The sequence below is a fragment of the Thunnus albacares genome, chromosome 10, assembly GCF_914725855.1.
Source record: "Thunnus albacares chromosome 10, fThuAlb1.1, whole genome shotgun sequence".
Taxonomy (NCBI): domain Eukaryota; kingdom Metazoa; phylum Chordata; class Actinopteri; order Scombriformes; family Scombridae; genus Thunnus; species Thunnus albacares.
The window spans coordinates 13,019,706-13,047,096 of record NC_058115.1 but is presented as its reverse complement, the minus strand read 5'-3'; the positions used below and the strand labels follow the sequence as shown (position 1 = coordinate 13,047,096).

Sequence of the window (27,391 nt, the reverse complement as noted above, 5' to 3'; positions counted from 1 at the left end):
CACATTTTACCCTGACTCATTCATACTTTATGCATCACTTAACCTGATTTGATGTCCCAATTGTTACTTAGCATACAAATGTATCAGTAACACAAGAGAGAAACTGCCTTTTGTAAAGATTTCTTTGAACACAGTGTGATTTCGCTCCAAACATCTGTCATCAAAACAACAAGCCTGTTGGGTTACTGGGTGCAGTAGGTTTTCTGCCTGTTGGGTGCGATCCAATGCTGTGGGTGAGAAGCGGCGCTATCGGGTAACAGGTGTGAGGCAGTGACTTGAGATGATGGTGTGCCTTCCCTCTGCTGTCTCTCACCTGTCCACAGCTGCTCTCCGCCTCCTGTGGTCGTCTCAGAGTTGCTTCTTGAGAGACTTTCATCACTTCCCCACTGGAGGAACATTAAACCCTTTTGTGTGTCTAAATACTTTAGACTCCCCATCACTCAGAGTCGGAAATCTGAGAAAGGTCCAATCAACTTAGCGGACCATTACCTCAGGCGCCTTCTCGCTGCAGGGGTCATGGGGAATAATCCCTAAAGATAATGACTGTAATAGTGGTATTTTAGCAATGCCTTGCTGTGATATGCTCTATTTTATAGTGGCTAATACTGTACACATCACTAGGTGCCTGTGTTAAATAACAGCACCATACAGTTTTCTACAGAATGCACAAGGTACAAGTCTCTGCTGGTGGTTCAAATACTTCACTTATCAGATCATATTTTTTAATGTTTTCCTGGTAGCTTACATGGATCTTATCAGAAAATGGATAAACTTAATTTCCACAATATTGTGCAGTTGACAAATGTTTGAATGAACTGTGTATCAGAATAATTCAACAAATTTGATGATTAAAATGCAAGAAGCCTCTGGATTATTCAGAATGTATTTTATTCACAGGCTGATCTTATCCTTGACACTGTGCAAGTGAGGATTACACACATTGCTTGCTTTATTCTGTTAGTCATCAGAGTAATATTTGTCTTTGAGCCTGAGTGGAATCTCATTTTTCTGTGGTGGACGTCTTCTCCTCTGTTTCAGGTATAAAACAGCTGTCACCACGAGCAAACAGATGGATGCCAACAACATTCCCAGGCCTACTAACAGTGTCAGCTGAGCATATCTAGTAGCGCTCTCCTCCACCTCACAGATGGGGGCCTTTGAGAGGTTTTGAACCAATAAGTCAGCTGGCCCTGTCCAGGTGGGTGCACTGTCAAGTTGGCAGGGCTCCATGCTTTCATTGACCAGCAGATTAACCCAGACAGTAGTATGAAGTGGAGCTGGTTTCCCCCCATCACTGACCATGATAAACAGGTGATGCATTCCCAGGTTGTTTCCTACCAAACGCTGAGCTAATGTGATGTTCCCTGACCTTGAATCCACCCGGAAGGGGCTGCCGTTGTGTGCTGGCTCTTGCGCCACAACAGTGTACGTTATCTCTGAATTCAGTCCTGAGTCCTCGTCGATGGCGTAGATCTTTGTTATCATGGTACCTGCCATCGTCTCTGGGGAGACAGTCAGGCATGAGAAGTTGCTGTTGGGAAGGATCACTTTTGGCTGGTTGTCATTGATGTCCTCCACAAAGATGGTTACCCTGGCAGTGGAAGTCAAAGAGACTGGGTGACCATGATCTCTGGCCAGCAGATAGAGTTCATAGCGGTCCTCTGTTTCGCGGTCCAAGTTGGTTGTGGTGCGTAATGTCCCCTGGGTGTTATCCACAACAAAAGGTTCACTGTTGTTTACAACATGCAACTCTGTGTTCCCATTCTTCCCTTCGTCTGGGTCTGTCACCCCTACCCTCCCCACCTGGGCAAACTGTGCTACATTCTCAGGGATGAAGAAGATGAAATGTTGGGTTAGAAAAACAGGTGCATTGTCATTCTGGTCCACCACACGAATGGATACTGTTGCCACAGACTCCAAGGCAGGAGAGCCACTGTCTCGTGCAAACACGGTCAGTGTGTGTACATACTGCTGTTCTCTATCCAGAGAAGCTGACACAGACAGTTGACCTGTCGCAGGGTCAATGTTAAAGATGGTAGATGTGTGTTTGTCCAGCCTGTAGGTCACCCTGCCGTTATATCCACTGTCTGCATCTGAAGCTGAGACCCGCAACAGTGACATCCCTGGCTGGTTGTTTTCCTCCACCTCCAGCTGGTAGTGAGAATGCAGGAACTGTGGAGCATTGTCGTTGACATCTACCACCAACACCCTGATCACATGCCTAGTAGGAGCGATCACAGATCCTTCAGCTGATCTTCTGTGAACAACCACAGAAATATGATGTTCACTTTTCATCTCGTAGTCTAGGGGCTTTGATGTGGAAAGCAGGTATTTGCCATTCTGCAGGCTCAAAGTGAAAGGCACTTCACCCTCGATGGCAAGAGATGAGCCTTTAAAGCTGCTGTCACCTTCCAGCTCTAAAACAGCTAAGACAGTGGGGGGCTGGTTTTCTGGTAACACCATAGTCTGGTTTTGATGCTCTGCTATGAACCCGATCTTTATTGTTGGCTCTTGGTTTGCCTTGGGGAGCACAGTTACGGTTACCTGAGTGTCTGCTGGGGGGCAGTGATGGCCGCTAGCTAACACTTTCAACACCAGCTCCTCGGAGTTGTCACTCTGGAGGTCTTGTGTTAGTCTGATGTACCCTGTGAGGCTGTCAAGGCTAAAGAGCTTTTTGGCCTGCTCAGAGACTTTGGGGCTGAGGGAATAAACAATGGCAGCATTTGGGCCTGAATCTGGGTCTGTGGCTGTGACCTGAGCAACCACCATGTTCTTTGGGGAATCTCCGGGGATGGTGACACTGCGGGGGCTATCAGAGCTAAAGCTTGGACAGTTGTCGTTAACATCTGTCACTGTGACTATTAAAGTTGCTGTAGCACTTAAAGGGTCTGAGCCACAGTCGCTGGCCACTAGCGCCATCTGATACTGCTCCTGAGTCTCCCTGTCCAAAGCTGTCTGCACAACTAGGGTGATGAAAGACTCCTCATCAACTGTTAAACTGAAAAACTCACCAGAACCTTCCAGGTGGTACTGCACCTTCCCATTACGACCAATATCCCTGTCATGAGCCTTGGCGTCTAATAAGAAACTGGTTCCCGCTGTCACGTCCTCAGACACCCTCAGGTGTATTTCACTGTTTTCAAAATGAGGCGCATTGTCATTGATGTCCTCTATGATCACAGGAAACTGTATAAGGTCTCTTGAGGGCCCCACGATAGCATTGTGTAGAATAATGCATTCCTCAGCTTTTGTCTCCTCAGGGCAGAGGGCCTCGCGATCCATCTTTTGCTCAGTGGTGTAAAAATTCCCCCTGTTTTTGTCCATCCATAGATACTCCTGGGTCAGGAGCTGGTACGGAGGTGGAAAGTGTTTACTAAGTGACCCGGTCAGAATACCAGGTTCCTGTTCCTCTGGGATGGAAAACCGGACGGAACCACACATGATCTGCCTGAGATGGACCAAAAACAGCAGATTCTGACGAGAGAAGAAATAAGCTGTGAGGAGTAATTTCTTTGAAAACAGCACCGGCATTTCATTTTTTTTCTTATGATTTGATAGCCCTGATTGTTGTATTTGAACCTGAAAGAGTGTGGAAGTTTTCCCGGGTAGTGATAAGGTTTAAACTTCATGCCTCAGTGAGCTCTTTTAAAAGCAGGCAACTGTACAGTAAAGGTAATATGATGCCCCTTGCTTATCTTCAACCAATTACTCTCACCCACAGATAACACACACACACAAACAAAAAGCAAATAATGAAGCATATATTTCATTTTTACAAAAAAACCCTCCAAAACATTTACATATATTTCTGTATTTTCACATCAGCTCATTTGGCTCACTGACCTGCAGTAGTCCAGCCCAGTTCATATTATCAGGAGTCCCATGGCCCATCGTCATCACACATGTTACCCCAGCAGCAAATGAATGCTGAGGACTGAGGCAGCAACCTAAAACTGCACAGCTAAAGGCATAATTCATTACATGCCCCTCCTACAACACTTACCTTGTGTGTCACGCTGACACAGGAGACGTTAGAAGAACAACTGGTTTACCTGCATGAGCTGAAAGCATGTTTTTGTCGCAACTCAAGTGTTTCTAAAGAATGAGTAATCATTGGGCTTGTGTTAAGTACATATTTTGCCTCTAAATTGTATGAGACATGTTAATGTGCCAATACCGTATGTGCTTACACAACTATTTTGTTAGCATACCTGTCACCTGATTTTTAAAAACTATTTCTTAATGTTTTATCGCTCTCTGAATCATTTTTCTCTCAGATTTGTCTTCTGTTGCAGTTGTAGTTTTTAACTACAAAAGCCTTCATGATCGTGATATCCTTAACAGATTGGATAATGCTTAATCTTCTTACTGCATTCACACAGTAACATAAATACTAGTTTTAAACATCCGTGATGAAAAGTACATTTAGGCTACTCGATTACAATTTTGGAGTACATTTAATAGGGAATTGTATTACATTTAGCACTTTTGTTACTGGTTATTTTGCAGGTGCAGATTGAAGATACAAAACATATCAGCACATAAATATAATTGATTTTCATATATTAAACAATAATTAATCGATAATAACATTTATTAATAGACTATGCATATATATATATATATATGATATACACAAGTAAAAGTCTGGAAGGAGAAGTTTTATTTGCAATGGAGTATTTTTACACTGCGATACATCTTCAGGATCATCTTCAAGGATCATTCTTCCACCAGTTATAAGTGATAAAGATGCCAGGCTGCCTCAGTGGGAATTGCATAATATGACCCTCAGACCCGCACAGCTGTCCTGAGGGAGTTTGAACAGAAATTGCACTGGCCCTGCCCTCTTTCGGTAGAGCAGAGTACTGCACCGCTTCAGCTATACATATACTACAATTAAGCTATAGATGAACTATTATTATCCCAAAACTTAACATACACAATAAAACAAACAAACACAGAGAATAAAAAAGCAATCCAAAAGAATAGTCCGTACATGGTATGACATTCTTCGTAAAGTACATAAAACTACTACTCAGCAGCCACTATAGCGTGATATTAAAAGTTTTATTTTTGACAGATGGAGAAAGAGCTCGTTTTTCTACATATGTGCCGTTTATTCATGAACCAGGAATTTGAATATAAATTAATCTAGTAAAAATATGTTTTTCAAGCTGATTGCACAGTGTGACAGGGCTCTTACACGGAGTGATAATCATCACTTCAAACCCAGAGCGACTGTAAAATCTTATTGAAGCCAGCTGCTTGCACCTTAAAATCGAATGAACGATGAATAATGAAGAGACGACGGAACTTTGTAAGCCTCAACTTCAGTTACGTAATAGTTCATTTCTGTCTGTAGACGCGTTTGGGGTTTTTTCCTTCCGCCCACATTTTTCCAGTTACAGTGAACCTGGGTTTTTTTTTAATTCTGTGACATGATTGGCTGGCGCGGCGCTATAGCTGAGCGGGTGTGGAGGGCTTTACAATAAAACTACAGTCCCAGTTTGTCAGTTTAAAACCGCTCTGAAGCCAGACACACAGCAGATTGGTGGTGTTTTATTTCACTGTTCCAGCATGTCCACAGAAATGACCACAGGTGAGTCCAACGACTACTTGAGACATTAGTTTGTAATGATGGTAGAGTGATAATGATTACAGGTCTGTAAGAAACAGCAGCCACATGTATAATACTGTCAGAGAAGCTGGAAAGTAGAAGATGGGTGTATTTCACCTTTTTAAAACCCATGTCCTGCTCTATCTTTTTTATATATCACAACACGTTGATAATACTTAAATCTACACTTAGAGAATCAGCAGATTTCTAGAACATGTTGTCGTTTTTACTTCTTATTCTTACTTATTTGTTACATTTTTACTTGAATATGAGTCTTACATTTTCTTGCTATATCCTACTACATTTTTCTGCCTGTATAGCCTATATAACCCATAGGAGACTGTAAAATTTTTGTCATGTCAGCCTAATAAAATGACTTTGTGATAAAACGGTGGATAAACTGAGATCCGTTGATCCTACACTTATGGTAGTGCATTTATTCAAGAAAATGCCTAAAATGTTGTTTTACCACAGTCCAAAGCATTGAATTTAGGTTAAAATGTAATATTTTTATGTCACAGTTTACAGACCAGGTGTTTTACAGGCTGCTGTTAGATGTTTTATATGCCTTGTGGGCTGTTAGGTTTATTTTCACACATCCAGTTATCTGACACAACCCACTGACATAAACTTCAACTGCAGGCTTTGGCTTTTAACTTTTATTTAATTTCATTTTCACCCACACAATATTTGTCTTACAAGTTATTTGTCCTATCAGAAAATGTCAAAAACCTTTCAGAGATGTTTTTATTTCCAAAATACAAAATACACTGAGTTTATTTAGGGCTTTCAAGATATTGTACCCATCACATTTTACCCAGACTTGTATCTTTTTTTTTTTTAGTTTGTGAAATAACCTCAGACGATCTTAAAATTCTCTTCCAGTGGAATAACGTGATTTCTCTCCAACTGCTGTCACATTTTCCACAGACTTGGAGCTCGAGCTTGGTGAGCTGCTGCAGGAGTTCCAGGATGTGGTGGAGGAGCTGAAGGCCCCGGCCCAAAGCAAACCTCACGCTTACCAGCACGTTTTGAAGGAGGCCAAGACTCGCACTGTGCAAGGGGACGATAGCGGAGTCGAGGACTCAGATTACAGTGAGTGACAATATCATCGCCAGAGAACAATGTTACTGTTCAGCACACCCATCGCTGTGATTAAAATAATGTTCGCTTATTGTACAAAGCTCAGAGAAGGAAAGACATTACTTAGTGCATCATTTACTAGTGAGTGAGGGTGTGTGGAGTCCCCATGGGTGCCGGTTGAGCCCTTTTATCAGCCCAAACAACTGCAGCTTGACACTTTTAATTTGCATGAAATTAACAATACAAGAGGACACATCCCTGTACACTTCTATTAAAGTGGCTGTTTTGCTCACAACAATAGCTGTGTACTGGAATGAACTGCAATTATGGATAACTCATCTTTTGCGATTGTCTTTTGCTTTTTTTTTTTTTTTTTTTTTGCTGCTGTTTGTCAACGGTTATGAGATAAAAGAAGAAAGTGTTTTTTCCCTGCTCCCATGTGTCGTCATTATTGAAAGTATTTTGGCCCCCCTAATGTTTCAACAGGCGAGCTGCTTTCAAAAGCTGACGCTTGGGAGTCGCTATCAGCGAACAAGCGTTTACCTTCATTTTACTGCGTGTTATTATCATTATGTGCAACTCTTGCATTGTGTTCGATTGTAGTCATTGTTGCTGTTGATCATTTGCATGGGCTGGCCTAAGTGGTTGTCTTCTGTTTATTATCTCCACTGACTCCCTCTTTGCCTCCCTCTCTCCCCCCCAGGCAGTGAAGCTTCTTTGGGAAACAGTTTGAACACCAGCGAGGAGGAGCTTCACACAGCAGGCATAACGCTGGCACCGAAAGGTACTTGAGGCATCCATCAGACTATCTCCATCCAGATAGCCCTCGTTCTTACAGTGATCACTATCACTTTTGCTCTGATCACTATCACAGCTACACAAAAAACCCTCCACATTAGGCTGGGAGCTCTTTTGTTTTTACACAACAAAGCGCCTGCCGCTGTGACTGTGACGTCTCCTGCAGGGGTTATTTGTGTTGTTGTGTAGCAGTGAAGACGGCTCAGGTGCTGTTGTATTTTTGTTGCATGCATCTCAATGGATGAAAACAAAACAAAACAAAAAAGATGACCAGGAGGTGCCATTCGCTCTGTCTGTGACTATACAGAATATGAAAAGATGTTTACAACTGAGATCTTGGTGGGATCTATCGAGCTGTGGAGGTTTTATAGCACTTAAGATCAGCTTTATCTCAGTTTGTAGAAAAGAAGCTAAAAGTGTTGTTTTTCCACCCCAAAAGCAGTTTGGTTCATATGTAATTCTGGGACTTAGATTACTTTTCAGCATTTGGTCCAAAGGAAATACCACTGAACTGAGCTGCATTTCTCCACAAAAATGTTCCATGGCTGTTTTTTTTCCCTGTAGTTCCTCAAATTCATTTTCTTTCTGTCTTCTTTCTGCAGCCAAGCTAGGAGACACGAGGGAACTTGAGAGTTTTATCGACATGTTGGACCGGGAACTTGCTGGTGCGTATTTAAGAGAATTACACCCCCTATCACTCAATCTTTTCTTTATTCCTTTTGCACTTAAGCTGACAAGCCAGCAGGCTGCAGTGTGTAATGGTGGCGGAGACGCTGACAGAGTGCATGTTTGTAACGCATTGAAAAACAGAGTGCGTAGTAGCCACCTTGTTTCTATCCCGTTTATCTCTGAGCACCTCTTGTGTGTAAATGCCATGTCTGGGGACTCAGGTGGACTATCTACACGCCCTTTAGTGATAATAGCATACTTCACTACATGAGCATCATGATCCTGCTATCAGCGCTAAGGCAGTGGTGTTTCAGAGTCCTATGAACACCTTCATTGCCCTGCATGTGCACAAGCAAACCACAAAAAGCAAAGCATGCATCCGGTGCTATCAGTGGTTTTGACACAGAGAGCATGAACGTTACATATTAATCGTAACTCCCCCTTTATCTTAACAAGGCTTATTAGTCAATGCATGCCAGTGTTCTCTCTTATTCTGGCTCCTGAGCTTATGTAGTTTTTTCTCTCTCTTACTCTTGCAGAGATGTGAACAGAGAGATGAAGAGAGCCACGTGGAGGGGGGAGAAACAGGCTGGGGGCGACACGGCTGGCTACTGCCGAGCAGACAGGCAGATCTACGCCAGAGCAGATCTGAGGAAGCAAACGCTCTCCTGCCTGCTCCAGGGGAAAAGGTTAACATCAGAAATTAAAAGGCCATTCCATTCCAAAATGCAAGAACACAGACCGCTGGCAACGCCGCGTCCAACCAGCAAGGCGACGTCCCTGCAGCATCAGGTCCAAGAAGTGTGACATATTCCTAAAACTAGACAAAGCTTCCATCTGTCCATGTATGTGTGAGAATATGCTGCCTGGAGTATAGAGGACATGTAAACGCCACATTTGAAGTACAATAGCAGGAAAAGGCCCTAAATTCTCAGTTCTATATTTTCATTTAAAGGAAGCTGACCTTTGTCTAGTTCAAAATTACAGACGGCACTTTAAACTAATTTCAAATCCAAGTTCAGATCTGCTGTGTAATATCAAATGTCATTTAAATGCTGGTGTTTTCAATGTACAGTTCTTGTTAATACTCTTTTTTATATAAATTGTTGTACAGATGAATGCATGTATAAATAAAACTAAATTCTGACTATGTTACCATGTTTCTGTCTTTGAATTTAAATTTTGATCTAAAACAAAATCGAATCTGCTTGCCCACATCTGATTCTATATACTCACACACACACCTTTGAAAGCCTTTCAGTTTTCCAAAAAATATTCCTGACACTACTGACAACAAATTATATCCAGTGTGCTTACACCTTCACGTTCCCCCAAACTGACTGTTGCTAGTGTCACACCACATGTCTCAGGAGCCCATCACCCATTTGTCTTTGTTTGTAGCCATGTTTCCTGTACGTCTGTTCTCATTATGCTTTGAGTTTCACTTCTGCCACTGAATCAGGAAACCAACAAATTTAGCTCAAATAGGGAAAAAAGGGAAGTGCGTCAGTTGCACTGTGAGAAACAATGATCATTTAGACTTTGTGCTGTAATTCTTTGGTGGGGGCTTTGACTCTGTTGTAACTTATTACCACAAATCAAAGCTTTGAACTGGAGGACGGAAGTTGCTCTGCTCTGTTTGAGTCGGCTATAAAAAAAGCATCCTTGCAATCACCTAGCTATGACTTTTCCCTCCATAGTTGTGTTTATATTTGGCTGTCATTTCACTGTAGTTTAGGTCTACCAAGTATCATCCATTTACAGGTGTCTCCTCGCTTATGAGGGAATGTTGGGTCTCTGTAAATAATATTGTAAAGAGTACAGTCTAGACCTGCTCTATATGAAAAGTGCCCTGAGATAACTTCTGTTATGATATGGTGCCATACAAATAAAACTGACTTGACTCCTCGCTGTTGTCAAAGCAACACAGCATAGAAACAAACTAGGCAGAAGTGTACGTTGTGGTTGAAAGGTGTGTTTTTCAGTCACAAGTTCTCTCATTGAGTGTAAAATTCAACTGAAGTATGCAAAATTACTTTCGCTCTGTTGAAGAAGTTGAGTCGAGTATAATGCTGAAAAAACCAACAGTCAACAATCTTTCAAATTTAGTCACACAGCTTACTGTAATCACACATAAGAGTCTGGTTTTGGAGTGGTGAGAGCAGAGGGAAACTTTGCCCTCGTGGAAACGGAGACCAGGGACCAAAGGTCAGGGAGCAGCAGTTTATTGAATTGTCATTGTTTTCTCCTTAAAAATCCCCTGACAGTCAGTTGATACGACCTGCCATCCATACTACTGTCCCCTGGTGATATATTATGGATAGACTGATGCTTGGTTGGACCTGCTTTCTGACATGATGTGAGTAGCAGCGGCCAAAGGAAGGACGGCTGGACATTTTAGATACTGTTCCCTGTCTGTTTATGTCTTATTAAAAGACAATTTATTCAGAAAGTTTAGCTCTGCCCTGAACTCTGGCCAACTATTTAACCCTGCTGACCGAGACAGGAGCCGCCGCTCGTCTGTAGGGAGAGGGAGGAAGTGAAAGAGAATTACCTTAAAATGTGACATACTGTAAAGGAAAGAAGAATAATGGGAGCAGAAAGAGACCAAAAGGGAAAGTGTTCAAACAATAGAGAAATACACAGGGGTGGTATAGAGTAACCTGCTCCTCCTGTGTTGTCTGTTCCACTTAGAGAAAAGCAATGTTGACTGATTGAGGCCACAGCTGTTCAGGATAGTAACAAACAAAGTTGGCTTTGACATGATGGAACTTCCCTCCCTAACGAAGGGCACATCCTGTTTTCAGAGGAGACAGAAGGCGAGGAACTGCAACAATGCAGGAAACGTGACGCTACAGGGCAGATGAAACTGAAAGGCATTCGATTGGAATTCGGTTCCCACTTTTGTGTTTGTTGCTGTGTCTTTGTAACTGCATGTTTGAGAGGTGTAGCTCTGTATCCAGTCTGGTGCTTGACATTGCTGCCACACTTCACCTGCTCTAATCCACAGTGTCATTTCATTGTACACGAAAAGTCACCGGCAGCTAATTATGCTGTATGATTTTTATTAGATTGCTCTTCAATGGGATCTGATGTAATATATCAGTTTGTCTTATGGGAACACCTCCCCATTGCTTATCTGTTAATTACTACGAGGCTGGTATTTGATTGGCAGCACACGAAAGTAAGAGGCCAATATGTCAGCCAGTCGCCTTGTTTAGATAACAGACAGAGTAAATGATGAATGAACTGAGTTCATTAGCTGATAAATTAAAATTAATTGATGTTATGATGAGGCAGGGAATGGTCTTGAGAGATGAAGACATAATAAATATCATGTTGTACCTCTCACGGCTTTCACCTATAGACTCAGGCATCTTGGTAATAAATGTCACATAGACTTAAAATCTCTGCACACAATGCTGGTTTGTTTTAAGCTAGTTAGAAAGCTAATGAAGATGTAATTGAGTATAGCAGAAAGGAGACACTTGTTATTATCAGACAATGAGTAAATGAAGCAGAGATATGGTCTGTGCAGTGAGGCTATCCTGGCCGAGATGAGAGCAGCATGCAGAGCACGCAGTGTTCTGTCATCTGCCTGATGAGAAACCGGCGCAACGACTCTCCCCTGAGAGCTTCTGAAATGGTCCTGGCTAACAACGCTCTCCCAAGGAATTAGCTGGCTCAACCGCCCAACAGACACACACCCCACCAATCCGCCAACCCAACACACACACACACTGAATTGTCAGACTCTGACTGGGTCTTACATAACTGAGACCAGTCCCTGAGCCTGGATCAAGGACTCAGATCACTGCTTTGTTATTCTTGCAGAACTCACAAAAGGCAGAACGAGGAGCTTGAACCATAAAAGGACTTGGTGGTGCGCTGTGAAATAATCTCTCATATGACACCGCTTCACAAGTCATATGATATATTCATGTAAGCCATAAATACTGTGAAAACATTTCTCTGTTATTTTGATATTCTGATATGACTGGATAGTAAACACCGATCCGATCTGCAGCAGCACGAATTATAAACTACAACAGTCCTATATAGCTTAATTTTTTAGCCATGCTAACAGCTTTGCTTGATGGCAGTGTTGGTCTGTCTGTTGGTTGGTTTGTGAGCTTACTATTATGGTTCAGACTGAAATATCTCAACAACTATTAGATTGACTGCCATTTGAAGATATCCATGATGGTCCCCAGAGGATAAATCATACTAAATTTGGTGATCCTCTGACATTTCCTTTAGCACTACAGGTCAAAGCTTTCACTTATTAAATTAAATATTGCACCACTCATGGATTAACACAAAATCTTCAGACAACAGTATCCTGATGACTTTTGTGATCCTGACTTTTCCCCTTGCACCACTGGGATGTCCACCTTTATGATTTTGAGTGAAATGTCTCAAAACTTTTGGATGAACTGTCACGAAATTTGGTACATTTAGTCATGTCCCCCTAAGGATGACTTGTAATAACTTTGGTGAGCACTTCACTTATAATCTAGGGCCACCATGAGGTCAAAAGTTTAATTTGTCTAATACTTTGGTTGCTCACAAAACTAAAGACATTCCGAGCAGCCTCAGCTGTAGTTTTTTTTGGTGCCAATTAGCAAATATCAGCGTGCTAACATGCTAAACTAAGATGGTGGAAATTCTAAACAGTAAAGCTGCCATCAGCATGTTGGCATTGTAACTGAGTTTGTTTTCATGCTCAGTAGTATCCTGGTTTTGGTCATTTGTATCCAGCCACTATGTTCTGTACCAACAAAGAATGTTCAGAAACCTGGATAAGGTGTTTACACATGACAGTATCCTGGTTTCTACTGGAATACTCCATGTATCATATCCAGGTTTCTAAAAAACCGGGATAAGGCCATATCCAGGTTTCTGAAACCAAGATATGGTATTCACATGCACAACACATAACCAGGATACTCCAAAAAACCCCAATCATAACCAGGATAATAGTGTGCATGTAAACACTCATGTGAGCATGCTGATTTTAGCATTTATCTCAAAGCCCCACCTAACAGAGCCATTAGCATGACTGTAGACTCCTGTCTTGGCCGCTTTTGGACATTAAATATTAAATTTGAGTGATATTTTTATGCTAATTGAGGATTTTATCTAAATGATGCAAAATCAGCATTTTGTGTGTTTCTTAACTTATCATAATTGAGAATATTAGCCTGTTTTCCTGCTGTGTTCACAATTACAGATGTAAACAAACCTTTCACAGCACCAGAAAACAGTAATAACTAATTGCAATGCAATACTCAGCCCATTCAGTAGAGAAAAAAACACTACTCCCTTATTATAAAGCCATTAGTGCAATGGAAACATTTTAATGACTTATTTAGATTTTTGTGGTTGTCCTCACGTAAATCAAAGCCCCCTTCTGTAGCCATGTCATTTCCTGTTTTGCTCTCAGACTCTCCAGACTTCATTGTATGGGACAGGAAACCAGTGTATTCCTTTCAGAGATGTTCATTCCCAAAGAATGTGACTCATCCAGCCTTCTCTGGACTCCAAATGAGCCATTACATCACTGCTGACTGGGGATTTCTTGACGCGACTTCACTCTTCCTCTTTCAACCCAAACAGACAATTTATTTGAATTCATTACTGAAACTCAAACAAACAACATAAAACATATCAAAGGGACCAAATATTGTTATATAATCATTCTTGGAATAAGGAGAGCCTTTGTATTGTAAATAACATCCACTAGTTATAAATTGAACACTGGAGAGAAAAGGCACCGAAAACAATCCATTGACAAAATGTGGATGCATGTTCTTTATTGTAATGTACCAAGCCAGTAAGCTGTCAGTCACACAAGGAGGTCTCAGTGCATCTTTAGAGCTGTGGAAAATGTTTCCAGTCTATTTGTAGTTTCGGTAGAGCGAGAGACAAATGTGTGAAATTTTTAAGATCTAACAGTCGGCTTTAGAGTTGCCTGTGGTGCCCGGTGTATATTTCAGCAGTGTGATACATTTTTTTGTAGCTGAGATGATGCTTCTGTCTAATCAATTCACTGACATTATTATACCACTTTAAATCTATTTTAAACCTGGTTCCAATTTGTGTCATTTGTAAACACTCATTTTGAGATATGGTGGAATTCAAATTAGATTCCCATCAGCAAAACTAGTATATCTTTAAAAAGAATTGTGTAAAAGTTTTATGAAGTTAGACATTTATTGGACTTTATGATTAAGTATTAACAATATCTGGGTCTTTTTGAGTAAAAATTACCATGAAAAAAAAATCTGTCTTATTTGTAAGAATAATTGGAAATTTAATCATTTAACAATTCACCGCACAGGACTAACATTTAGGCATCACAGACAAATGAATATCTCTGCCTCTCGGGGGGGAAAAATAGGCTTAACTTCAAAGGATGTTTCCAGTATTTCACAGAGAAAAAAATGGTGCAGATTTTTTCGGAGTAATCTCAGATATTGAAGTCAAACTCAGTGTATTTGATCTAAAAGATCTGTGAAAAGCCTGGTAGCCTGGATTAGCACTAAAGATCAAATTGGTGCCACTGAAAGTCATTGTAATGTGATCTAAATGATAAGATACTTTCAGGAAGTCCTCTGGGAGTTCTCTGTAGTCTGTACCGGAGCAGCACAGGCCAGCGAGTTCAGACACCAAAGGTCCCACTGACGCAACCTTCCCCCCACCACTAGTAACCCACATCTGAGAAAGGCATTAGTGGACTGCCATCTGATGGTGAACTCCAGCTGATGCAACTGAGAGATAGCGCGGGGCCTGGCCTCAGCTGGCGGGGATCGACTTTGCAAAATAGCTCTGAATCTGCAAGATAATGCTGTGAATGATGGGAGCAGTTAGAGAAGAAATTAAACAGCCTAGAAGTTGTGAATCTTGCCATTAAACTTTTTCTCCAAATCCGGCCATCAGAACTGGACCAGCCAGTAGGAAAAAAATAGTCTTGCAGCATCTCGTGGTGCGAGGGTTTACAAGGCAGGATACAAAACAGAGAATGTGTAGAGGTTTAAAATGTGCTTGTTGCCTGCTGTTGTTACTTCCCTCACACACAGTGGGAGCGTACAGGCTTTAGTCTCAGCAGCCTCAGTGGTATCTCCAGGCCATCCATCTTACAGAGGGCAGATCATTATGTAGTCGACAGGCAGCTTTAGGCCGGGGGCAGGTGGGACTGCTTGTACACGATGAACTATAGGCTGCTACTCTTCTTTACTAGACCTCTATAAAAACCAAACCAGCCCTTTTTACTGTTAGATAGTACATTACACTTGAACTTGTTCCATGCTTGCAATGCTGCTACGTTGTGTTGCACCAAAAGCTATACTTAAAGGATCATACTAGTTTTATTATATTTATTTTTAACCACCAAATCACCTGAAAAGACTTAAAATAACAAATAATTTATCTTTCTAACAAGCATCATCGTGTCTGTGTTGCCACAACTGGCAGCTTATGCCTCTGCACCACAGAACTCCATAGTCATCCAAAAACCATTACAATCACATAAAACAGCTATACCATCAGGTGATATTCTAGTTTATTCTGAAACAACTCTGGAATAGCATTTTCTATAGACCAGTGGTTCTCAAACTTTTTCATGTAAAGGACCCCTAAACTGACACAAATTAGATCACGGACCCCTGTTTGATAAGATTTTTGCTTTTAGATGTTTTATTACAGAAAGTGTATGAAACCCATGACCAAAATAGTTATACACTCTCCCAGATAGCATACGGAAGTGAGCCACTTTAGGCAATGATGCAGCACTTCTGGCTGTCTTCTGGTCCAGAAAAAATGGATGCCTTTTTTCGTAAAGATGTGGTGCTCTCAGGTATGTGTATTCTGGATGTGGGCCAGTTCTGGTTTATCTAGTTTGTTCTTGGTTGACATAGGGCTTGCTTGTGGCTGAGATCTGGGAAACGGGAGCGGACCGCCCAAGTGCCATCATTCCACGTGGTATGTGGGCTGGATGAAAGTGCTGAAAGTGTGGGCTGGATCTGGGCCAAAGCAATTTAGCTATTTGGGCTGTCATTGTGTTACTTATGGATGGAATTATAGTGTACTTACATTATTCCCCTTTTTGCTTGGGACCCCCTGAGGGCCTCTGGGGGTCCCTGGACCCCACTTTGAGAGCCATTGCTCTAGACAGTAGCTCCATGTTGGGCAGACATCAACAAAAAAGCAGGGAGATGCAACTCCTTGCTCTGTTAGTTTGATGGGCTGAGAGGAATAAACTACACTGGCTGTGTTCATGGTAATTAAAGAATATGTCACCCAGTGCAACAGTCTGGCTCTTTTCTCCTTGTTTTTAATGGTTTTTGGACAGTAATGAGTTCAATGGCACAAAGGCATACGTTACATCTAGCTGTGGCAACATAGACAGTAGCTACTTGTTAGCTGGATATTCATTGTTGGTTTTGGTCTGTTTGTGAGTTGTTGTTGATAATAATAATAAAAAAAGATCAAATATACCAGGCTTATCCTTTAATGCAAAAGCAGTGTGATTTTTGGAGGAACAGAGCACTCAAACACAACACTTACAGAGATGCTCTCCTGGATTGCGATGCTTTCTCATTTTGTAGGATGAAAAATATACACAACACTATTATCAGCACCAAACTTCTTGGTCTCACTCCCACTGAAAATGGATGTCATGTTCTATATTCATGAGAACCACAATAAGATACAGAAAGAATAGATATTTTATTTTGATTACTCCAGTTTGCGCGATTATAAATACATTCTATGGACATAAACATAGAAGTAACAGGGCATCTTTAGTAATCTGTACAATGACACTGAGATAACAGAGATTTATCATGATGTATTTGGCCTCAAAGACCATTGATTTTGTTGATTTCAGACCTACTTTCTAGTGAAAAAAATGTGTTACAGTATCTGGGTTTGATGCCACCAAAAAGCTCCAGTGCAAACCTGAAAAATATGCCAGTGATTTGTCTATGCTCTGTGGGTACAAAAGAAAACTGTCAAGAATGTTTTGTTCACATTGAAATAATAGATTATTGATGCTTTGACAAAATGCAGTATGATTGCCCTTTGGAGAAAAACAGGCTATTTAAATGTAAAGTACAAGAGTTTTGGTTCAGTAACTGGTTCTACTCTGCTCCGCAATAAGTAATGTTCATTAGCTTAGTCAGCAGAGAAACACAGTAACTCAAGAAAATTAGACCTTTAATGACGGGACATGAGTGAATAGTCCAAATTATGACCCTTACAAAGTAGAGGAAAGAGAAAATGGGGAAGTCATGTCTGTGTGAGACAGAGGTAGAGCTGCTAAAATTGCATTTTGTGTGAGGGAGTAAAAATAAACAACTTTTCACAAAAGAAGAAAAGAGAAAAGACGGATGAGACACAGGAAGAGAGAGATGAAAGTGAGAGAGAGGGTGAGAGGAAATATAGGTAACAACACGTTCACTGTGGTAGAAATCAAATTCTCAATATCTGCACACACAAACTGCACACATAGCGCCGTGCACACACATGCGCCGACGCCCATACACACACCTGCAGCTCTCTCCCAGCGGGTGGCACTGTGTAATTTGGCACATCCATTTCCTAGGCTGGGTTTGTCTTCAGTGCTGTCGAGGCAGTCACAAACCCCATCGGGGTATTCCAGCCAACCCTTGAATGATGTCACATTGGAAACACTCACTGAACTGCAAACAAATCTCGACTGTGGAAGTGTCTCGCTCATAACTGTCCCATTTTTCTGATGCTGGTGATTCTTGTCATAGGAAGTTTGGACTAATTTCATTGAGCCTTCAGGTGTCTGATCGCAGAAGAAATTTGACCCTGTTTTTTTTTTTTTCTGGCTGCACCATACCACTGCAGTTTCCATGGTCTTTCTCTTTGGTCCGCCACTTAATTATGGGGCTCTTCACCGGCACATATATCCCAAAACGTGTCCCAGAGGCCACCAGGACTGCCCAAGCCAATACTCGGTGACATCTGCTCTGCTTTAACAGCATATGGGAAAATTACATGGCAAAAAACAAGTTGCCCTCCCATGACATTTCTTCCCTTTGATAGTTCACTCTCAACTCCACCACTCAATTTTAGCCCTGTGCCACTGATGTGTGTGTGTGTCGGTGTGTGTGTGTGGATGTGTGTGTTGAAGCCAATGGAAACTGACCTCCTACCACTGCAGACGGATCAGATGAGGAGACAGTCTACTTTGACTCATATCCTGAATTAAAGGGTCGGTTCACCCAAATTACACACACACACACACACACACACACACATACACACACACACACACACACACACGCACACACGCACACACACACACACACACACACACACACACACACACACACACACACACACACACACACACACACACACACAAAACAAAATAAAAATGTCAAGTAATCAACATTTAATGTAATAAATAATGAATCAATAATGATCCTACCTAATTGACCTAAAGAGAAGAGGTTTGATTTTGTTTGCTCAGGTTTTGAGATTTTTGATTTCTTGAATTTTGTTTGTGGTGCTAACAGCACTGAAAATTTGAATTTTAACCTACAAACCTTTAACCTACATTTTCTGGCAGCAGAAACAAACTATAAATGCAAAACTGACATAAGTTAATAAAATTTTTTACACATCCAGCTGAAGAGTCATTTAGAGTCATGTTTGTGTTCACCTGATAAATATAAATCCAATATTCACTCATCCTTTTAGCTCTATTTTGCTCTCCACCAACTCCAGAGGGAAATTTGTTTAAATGCTGAATGCTAAATGCTCTGCTATGTGCACCAGATAGTCGCTAACTTTGTTTGTCATTTGGTGCACAGTGTGTTTTTAGAGCTGTTCAGAGCTCCATGCACCTGCTATGTCTGGAAACGGCAGGAGTGGTGAGAGTAACCCAAAGTAGTAAAGTTGTGGGCTGTAAAATCAAAACAATATGCTAAAAGATGCTAAAATGCTCCCTGGAGCTGAGGGTAACTTCAGAGTCTGTGGGTTTGTCAGTACCCTTTTCACACAAACACAGTCATTTAATCTGTAATATGAAAATAATGATTATAGCAGCTTTAAAGTATTTAACAGCAACTTTCATTCTCTGAAACAATGTCCCTCTTACTCTGAATAAAACATAGCTTGTTGTGTTTTCACTGGAATTGAATCATTAAAACAATGTGTTCTATGAATTATACAGAATAACAAGGACAATTTTCTGGAAATAGATGTTACGTTTCTTGACTTTTCTTTTAACTGTCACATTTCTGCTTTGAGCACCACAAACAACCCTCCACTGTATTGGGGTGGCAGCAGAAATCTCAAAACCTTGGCAAATAAAATCAGCATGGCTGGATGCCACAATAGGCAAGTCATAAAATATACTTTCAAGTAATTTGGGTGAACCAAACCTTTAAGGACATATTCCATTAAGAAATGTTCACATCCATTTTGCAGTTAGGACTTTTTAAAAAATATTTTTGCTTATCAAAATACCATTGATGCCATAATGTTTATTCATTTTATGCCAGTAAATAAGGTACAGCTGATATTATTGCTACTGGAACAAGTCTGACTATTTACATAGTCAATCTCTTTCATAAGCACAAGCACAGAGACATTATTAAATGTTTCTGCATATATGAGACAGCTCCAGGTAGAAACCAACTGCATGTTTCTTTCCTACTGGCTGCAGCTCAGTTGAAGATGGAGGCTGATTAGGAGGTGAGCCCCATATAAGGCAGAAAGAGAAAAAAAACAAGATGACTCATATAGATCAGTCTCCGAGCAATTTCCCTGAAATAACCCCTTCTCTCTTTCTGCTACTGGCAGGATCAGTGATGAGCTGACCAGACTGTGATTCTCGCTCTGCTGCATCTCCTATCATTAAATACGAGGGGAAGTTGTAATGGAATACTTCATAAAAATTTTGAAGTCTATGTGCATGAAGTATCTAAGAAATGCAACAATGATCTACGATCACTGGTCAGGTCATATTACTGCACTTCGCTGTAACGCGGGACACAATCTGTGCTACGCCAAGATACTTAATGAAAATTGTCAGTTTTACTAGCAGAATCAATAACTCCAGTTTTCTCCCCGAGAATAACATATAATAGGATGCAATGTGAGTACATCAAGGCAATCTTTTCACAATCTCCCTTTGCTGCAGCACTACTTTGCATGAATTACAGTAAAATCTGGAGTTATGCACGCAGATAGGCCCCAAGCTGTTAGCCTGTTTTTCTCAAAGGTTTCAGTGAGAGAAAGGAGAGAGGGAACACAAGGAGGAAGGGAGAGAGAGAGAGAGGGAGGTAGAGAGGAAGTCCTGGGGGGAGACTTGCACTTGCTGCAAGAATATTTCTTTTTTAACTCATTCAAAATGGAAATAATAAAAAATCATAAAAGGGAGGAAAAGAACTTTGATCAAGCGAGAAGAAAAAGTTTAGTGAAACTTTATATTCTTCATTTTTTACAGTTTTAATTTGGCACATGGCACAATCAGCATGTATGCATCTGGTATACATAAATAAATATTAAATATTTTATACATAAATATACATATAGAGCTCTTACAAAGACACCTAGAGCGGTCTTGGCTTGGGATGTTTCAAAATGACAACAACAATACATAGAAATTATTTGTCTTGGTGCTTTTCAGTCTGAACAGTGTTTTAATTGTTTTGTAAGTGGGAGCGATATCTCCATAGGAGCCCTATACATATATGTATGTATGCCCATATTTATATATATATTCAAAGAAATACAAGTGTGCACTGATGTAGGTTTATTCAGTGCAAACAGGCCACTGTCTGCTTTTGAAGAGGAACTCTTACAAAGTCAATGGAATCATGTCAGTTAGTTCAGTTGAATCTTTAGCTATTTTTTTTCTCTTACACGTAAAATAATAGATTTATTTTGTAATCTTTAAGCAAAATTAGACATATATAACTTTGAAAATAACAAAAGTGCTATTTCGCAAAGACAGACACCCAGAGACGCAGCAGAAACACTACTGGTGGTGAACCAAAATCAACAACATGAGAAAGTACTCAGCCCCCACCCCCCCCAAAACCACATTATACAACCTACAAACAAAAAAACAGGTGCACGGACACACACACACTCGCTCACACACACACACTCGCTTGCTTGCTCGCTCGCTCGCACACATACAGACTCACTCACTCACCACTCTTGCTTTTGCAAGTTCCGACAATGTGTCTCTTCCTTTATCTCAGCCTCTTAACCACGCTCTGCACGCTAGGAAAGAGAAATCATTTTCACATGCACACAAACACACAGGTGCTCAAAGCAGCATGTGTACGTGCACACTTTGTGGAGATAATATCAGATAGCTTAACAGATAAATTGGCTGTAAAAGATGCACTTTTTTCTTAACAAAACAATCACAGTAACATAGTATTTATCTCTGCCTTCTCATCTCCCGGCAAGAGCTGTCCCAGACAAATCATTTCTATATGAGCTAAAAAAAGATAACACCATTTGTGTGGCTGTTGTGTTGGTACGCAACAGAAAAAAAAAATGCGTTGCCCAAAATGGGTTTAAAATCTCTACATCTGCATATCCTCTAGGTTCCCATCCTGGATTCAGTCTCTCATCTTTGAGTCTCATCGGCTTGTAACACACTCCACTCGGAATAGTCTCAGGGAATAGAAATAATGACAAAAAAGAACAAGCTTTGTAAGGCATTGAAACGTAAAACAAACAAAGAAGCAATTAAAAACATTTTGCGAATATTGACGTAGAGGCCATTGTTCTAGATGTGTCTCCCTCAGGAGGAAGGGATGGGAAATAAAAAGCACTTCTCTTTGTTTTTGTTATGAATTCAAGAAAAAAAGTGTTGATATCTCCTCAGTCTGCTTAAAAAGGCTTTTAAAATGATTATTTTAGAAAAAAACACCGCAGAAAGACCCCCTCCCCGATCAGGAGAAGGGAAGCAGTTTGATTTTGGCAGCTCTGCACAACTTGACATCCATAGAGAGCTCTCAGCAACTCTCCTCGTAGTAAAAGTCTAGTTAAATCTCTTCACGTTTTAATCCGACTCCTGCCCTTCCCCTCCCCTCCCCCTCGCAGCCCTCCCCCTCCCTGTGATATTTATAAAACACAATCCTCTCCTCCGTTCAGCCATCCCTCTGCTCCTCCTCATCCACCACCACTACTGCCGCCTCCTCCTCCCCCGCCTGCGCCGGCTGCCCCTGGCCTCCTTAAAGCTATACGCGGGTGGTTGAGTGGGAGTGCGGCAGGCCGGTGGAATTGAAGCCGGTTGTGAAGGTGTTGTAGGGGTGCAGGTTGGGCATGCCCACCAGGGAATTTGGGATCATGGTGATGGTGTTGGGGGTCATGAGGGGAATGTCGTCCGGAGAGCGCCTCAGAGTGAGCGTGTAGTCAGGCAGCGAGGCCAAGCGCAGTGCCCCCTCATTGCTGTTCCCCGCCTCGCACTCATGGTGCGTCTGGTTCATCTGCAGTGACATGATCTCCTCCTCGGGCGCGTGGTGGCCAATGTCGTTGGAGGTGCTCTGGCGCTGTGGGCTTGGCTGCCCGTGGCCGGAGTCCTGCCGCCGTTTGTCCTTGCGGTAGTAGAGGGCTGCGAAAGCCAGTACGTTGAGGAACAGTAGCGAGGCTCCCACAGCGATGGTGACGCTGAGCTCTGTGGAGTAATCCCGCGGGTTCTCCACCACCAGAGGCCCCGGCTCCTCGTCGTCGCTCCAAGAGTCTTTGTCTTCACTATTGTAGGCCGGGGACATGGGAGGCCGCTTGGTGTTGAATGGCCAGGAGGTTTTCCCATTGGGCCTCTTGGTGGACAGTGTGTTCTGAGTGGTCTCTGGCGGGGGCACTTTGGTGGTGGTGGAGGTGTAGTGGAACATGTCGTGGAGGTTGTACAGGTGGGGCACTAAGTGTTTCCAGAAGGCCACTTTGGTGGCACGGTAGTGGTCGCGCACACGTGGCTTCAGGCCGATATGCAGGTACAGCTGGTCCTGGGGATTGTACTTGGACCAGGCCACCTCTTCAAAGCGGTTGGCCTTGGTGTGGATGAACTTGGTGTCTTGGGGAACCGGTTTGTTGGGATCCCTGCAGACAGAAATGAGACAAACGTGATAGGGTATTAAATAAGATTCTGACAGTAAGTTTAATTATTCATTCTCTGACCTTCATGTGGGGATAGGAAGCACATGCAAATACTAAAAGAAAAACATAACATTATCAGAGACAGCTTATACTTTGGTGTGAAAGGGGTTCAGTCACTTCTGGAGATTTTATTGATCTTGCTCAGTGAAACCCACACCGGCGAAAGCAAAAACCCTCAAAAGAAACCAACAGACTACAGTTAATAATTGATCGAGGTGTGTGTGGTGTGGTATATACACACCTTCAGTAGCTGAACCAACTGGCACAGATTTCTCCTATTTACTTATTTTCTCAAGGCATGTACAATTTTATTTATACCACAAGATCTCCACGCAACATTTGTGCCGCCTCTCTGTAGGCAGAGTATGCCTGTCTCTCTCACTCCCATCGCTTCTCTCTCCCCAGATGTTGTTCTTAATTCAGTTCTGATGCAGCCCACCCACAAAAACCAGGGCAGAGGCTTTTAAAGTAAACACATATGAATAAGTCAGCAGGCTTTAGGGCTCGCGTCAGGAGGCATCTTGTTGTTGATAATCCAACACTGGTGGAGCCCCTCTGCTAATTGCTCAGGGAAGGCAGCACAGTGTGCATTGGCATCCAGTGTACTGATGTAAAGTGGACCATATTAATCAAGACACTAAGAGGGAACTCAGAGCTGTGTGTGTGTGTGTGTGCATGGATATTAGTATGTATGTGTGTGTGTGAGACTGAAAACGAGAGACAAAAGGAATGTGTGAGAGCAAACGAATGAGAGCGAGAGAGAGATTCTTCTGGATGCAATACCTCTTTTGATCTACAGAGTTCACTGTTCCACTTTTCAGTGTTCGACACCTTGGCATCAACACCGGATGGCCAACCATTTCAATTATAGTGAAGCTATTGATTTATTGAATGAATTAACATATCGCAATCTCCCTCAATCAGACAACTCCTTGTTGCCTTGTTGCTGTACAATGCCAGGAGTGGGAGTTCTGCAGTCCAAGCTATTGCTTTTCGTACCAATGAAATGACTTTCTGTGGAAGAACCTGAAGAATAGCGCTGCAGCCTTGAAAACACAATAATTGATGTTGGAGCAGAGAAGTTAAAACTGTTGTTGCAAGGAGGCAGCAAAGATCTGTGCGGCATTTCTCTAAATGTCATGAAATATCCCTTTGTGGGTCTGATTGCCATGTCAGTGGCAAGCAAAGTTCAAATTTAGTTGGGGATTTAGGGATATGGCAGCTACAGTGTTTTTTTGGCACGGGCTGAAAACCTCCAAACACGGCCAAGAGAATTAAAAGCCATGCCAGAAGAATTCACCCTCCATCCTCTCTCCTGTTCGTTTCTCTGCTGTCAATTTTTCTTTTTCAGGTCAGTGCTTCTGGGAGAGGTGAGAGAGAGAGAGAGAGAAAGAGAGAGAGAGTGAGAGAGGTAAAGCAAATTGAGATGGCTGAAGCTGAATCTCTGGACCTGGGCCGGTGTCAGCAGAGCAGCCCGTAAATAACCTCTTTTATTAGGCCCGTAATGATCCCCAATGAATATTGACAGCCAGACTATGATGACTTTGTAGGTGAATATCAGTAATTAAGTTTCAAAGGAGCGGGTGGTGGAGGTAAGGTCATATTGATCTCCCTGAGTGCAACATGCCAGAGAACAGGACGTCAATGAAGCAGCCTGAGACGTGGTTGTCTGCAGCCTGCGTGCATCATGAATTCACCCAGCAGTCTTGTGCGTGCAGTCACACACACACACACACACACACACACACACACACACACACACACACACACACACACACACACACATACACACACACACAAACCACATGTGCAAGCAAGTCCCCCCCGCCCTCTCTTTCCCTCACTCTCTCTCACGTATATGTATATGCACGCACATGACAACTATGATGGAGGTCAGAGCTATCTCAGTTAATGGGAATTCCGGGCATTTCCATAAAACTGCAAATGCTCTCTTCTCAACAGGGTCAATTTGCTGAAATGTGATGGCAAAAATATCTAAAAGGTACTTGGAGGGATCTCACAAAACAATCAGTGTGTGCGGGGAGCAAGGGAGCGGCGGTGCAGAGGAGTTAGAAAAGCTCTTTGGTGGCTGGCTGGATGGTTCAGTGCAAGTGAAGATGAATAATTTAGGGAACACAAAGAAATCAATGTGGCATCTTTAGTTAATTTGATTTGCCGCATTAGAGAACAACTGGCTGCCTTATCTAATTACACACATATGCTTGGGTAATTGTTGCAAAGTCAATAGTAAACAGGCTACATTCCTTTGAACAATTTCTACCACTGCTGCCCCCACTTTGGGCTGCGTGCTGGCTTTGAAGTAGTCCTTCCCTGAGCTGTAGAGTCAGAAGGAGTGATCTGTGCTCGGTTGCTACTATTCAATGTGCAGAGGGCTACTAGGTTACCCTGCTCTATATATCTGTACTGGGGCGTACTGGGTGCTGTGTGAAGCAATGTAGTCAGATCCACTTTATAATGTTTCCTGAGTGCTGTGCTGCTGTGTGTTTTCCGTCCGAACTTGGTAATAGAGTACTACAACTGTTGCTATAATTTTTCTGCAGGTGGCAACCTGTATGAATTCAGGTGGTCCACCTTATAACACCTGTACAATATAATCCTATATGATAGTCCTATGAATTATACAGCCATTCTGAAACTGGTGATATGCATTTTTTGTTGAGAATGTTAACAGAGAGATGTTATTTGGTCTTCACTCTGTGTGCATATTAGGGATGTGCAGAGAGCCCAGTATTTGTATTTGTATCTATATTTGTTGAGGCAGCAAAATTATTTATATTTGTATTTGAATAAAAGTGTAAATAGGAAGTCCCCACTCCAGGTCTTGAACTCAAGTCTCCCAGATCATAGAGGACTGCACTGACTACTGAGCTAAACTGAGTACATCACCGTTGCACAGATAGACCTCTACTTATTTATACACCCATAACACAGAGACAGCACAGCATGTAATGTGTAGAGAAGAACTTCAAAGGTGCCTATTTTTTACAACCTAACTTTGTGGAAAGGTGAAGGGGAACAACCCTCCCATGGGTGCACTTTGCATGTGTTAGTAGCTCAGCTTTATCTCTGGGGAACACCCTCAACTCTGGGAGTGATGTCTTTATAAGGAAATGTGCGTCATGTAGCAGGTGGATGTGACTCCCCTCATTGAGACCTGCTGATAGACGTAACAGCGAAGCAGAGATAGCAGAGATAGACTGAGATAGTGATGTAACCGACCTGTGTGCTGGTATTTGACATGTTTTTTGTTTTCTTCACGAAAAACAAATAATTTTTTTTACGAAATAAATGTTCAAAAAAACCCCACTATTTGTGCTTTGCTGAATAACGTATTCGTATTTGAGCACACCCCTAGTGCATATGAGGACAAAATATCACAAAAAACATAATCAAACATACAGTACCAGTCAAAAGTTTGGACACACTTTCCTATTCTGACAGAGAAGCAAGAAAAAAAATATATAAAAAAAAAAATATATAAGCTTCATAAACTATTACCCTTTGTAGATAATAAACAAGAAACTTTTAAGTTGGTGTACCTTTACTGTGCAGAAAGTCTTAATCTCTACAGTGAGAGCCATGAGTGTGTAAACAGAGACATTTTGTTTTGGCTCTTGTGCTTTTATTAGTTTGTATGTGAAACAATGTAATGACTATGAAGTCAGCTGAGACTAGTCACAGTTGAATACTTTCTGATACAGACGGAACAAAATAGAATTAAAAAGGCTGGAAAGAGAAGATGGCGATAAGATAACAACAGTCTGTTTAACTTGATGGGCCGAACACTTTCAGAAGTCACCTCACAGTGAAGAATTTTCATTAAGAGATAAAAAATGAAAACACTTATTGAACATTATCTTAACCTGTCAAAATATTTCTTGCAAGTACAAAAAAAGAGCTGTACTGCTTTGTCTGTTCATTTGATGTGCCTGAATAGCCTAAAATTAAAGCTGACACTTTGCACTCAAACCTTGCGGTCATCGTATCGTTTCACATTCAATTATTATAACAGTCTGGTGATAAAACGCTGAACAGTGCGTC

At 41.7% G+C, this 27,391-nt stretch overlaps 3 protein-coding genes across 4 annotated transcripts in view; 1 reads left to right on the top strand and 2 right to left on the bottom strand.

Moving 5' to 3' along the window:
* Nucleotides 1-758: 758 nt before the first annotated feature.
* Nucleotides 759-3,978, bottom strand: pcdh20 (protocadherin 20). The gene is made up of 2 exons (XM_044363024.1): nt 3,844-3,978; nt 759-3,474 (listed from the first exon to the last, which is right to left on the bottom strand). The coding sequence occupies exons 1-2, from the start codon at nt 3,976-3,978 to the stop codon at nt 958-960; spliced, it is 2,652 nt and encodes an 883-aa protein (XP_044218959.1). The 3' UTR covers nt 759-957.
* A 1,508-nt stretch (nt 3,979-5,486) lies between these two features.
* Nucleotides 5,487-9,318, top strand: si:dkey-27i16.2 (regulator of cell cycle RGCC-like). Its single transcript, XM_044364481.1, has 5 exons — nt 5,487-5,599; nt 6,548-6,712; nt 7,404-7,484; nt 8,101-8,163; nt 8,707-9,318. The coding sequence occupies exons 1-5, from the start codon at nt 5,578-5,580 to the stop codon at nt 8,712-8,714; spliced, it is 339 nt and encodes a 112-aa protein (XP_044220416.1). The 5' UTR covers nt 5,487-5,577; the 3' UTR covers nt 8,715-9,318.
* Nucleotides 9,319-22,318: 13,000 nt separating this feature from the next.
* Nucleotides 22,319-27,391, bottom strand: part of nlgn3a (neuroligin 3a) — a 114,938-nt gene continuing 109,865 nt past the window's right edge. For both annotated transcript variants that reach the window (XM_044364389.1, XM_044364388.1), the window contains one exon: nt 22,319-23,272. In XM_044364389.1, the coding sequence (XP_044220324.1) occupies nt 22,414-23,272 (859 nt within the window). In that variant the 3' untranslated portion in view covers nt 22,319-22,413. The remainder of the gene's footprint in view (nt 23,273-27,391) is intronic.

Coding starts and splice junctions, on each gene's coding strand:
- pcdh20 (XM_044363024.1), bottom strand. CDS start 3,978: ATGAATTATGCCTTTAGCTGTGCAGTTTTAGGTTGCTGCCTCAGTCCT. Junction 3,475..3,843: donor ACTGGGCTGGACTACTGCAG/GTCAGTGAGCCA, acceptor TTCTCTCGTCAG/AATCTGCTGTTTTTGGTCCA.
- si:dkey-27i16.2 (XM_044364481.1), top strand. CDS start 5,578: ATGTCCACAGAAATGACCACAG. Junction 5,600..6,547: donor GTCCACAGAAATGACCACAG/GTGAGTCCAACG, acceptor CATTTTCCACAG/ACTTGGAGCTCGAGCTTGGT. Junction 6,713..7,403: donor AGTCGAGGACTCAGATTACA/GTGAGTGACAAT, acceptor TCTCCCCCCCAG/GCAGTGAAGCTTCTTTGGGA.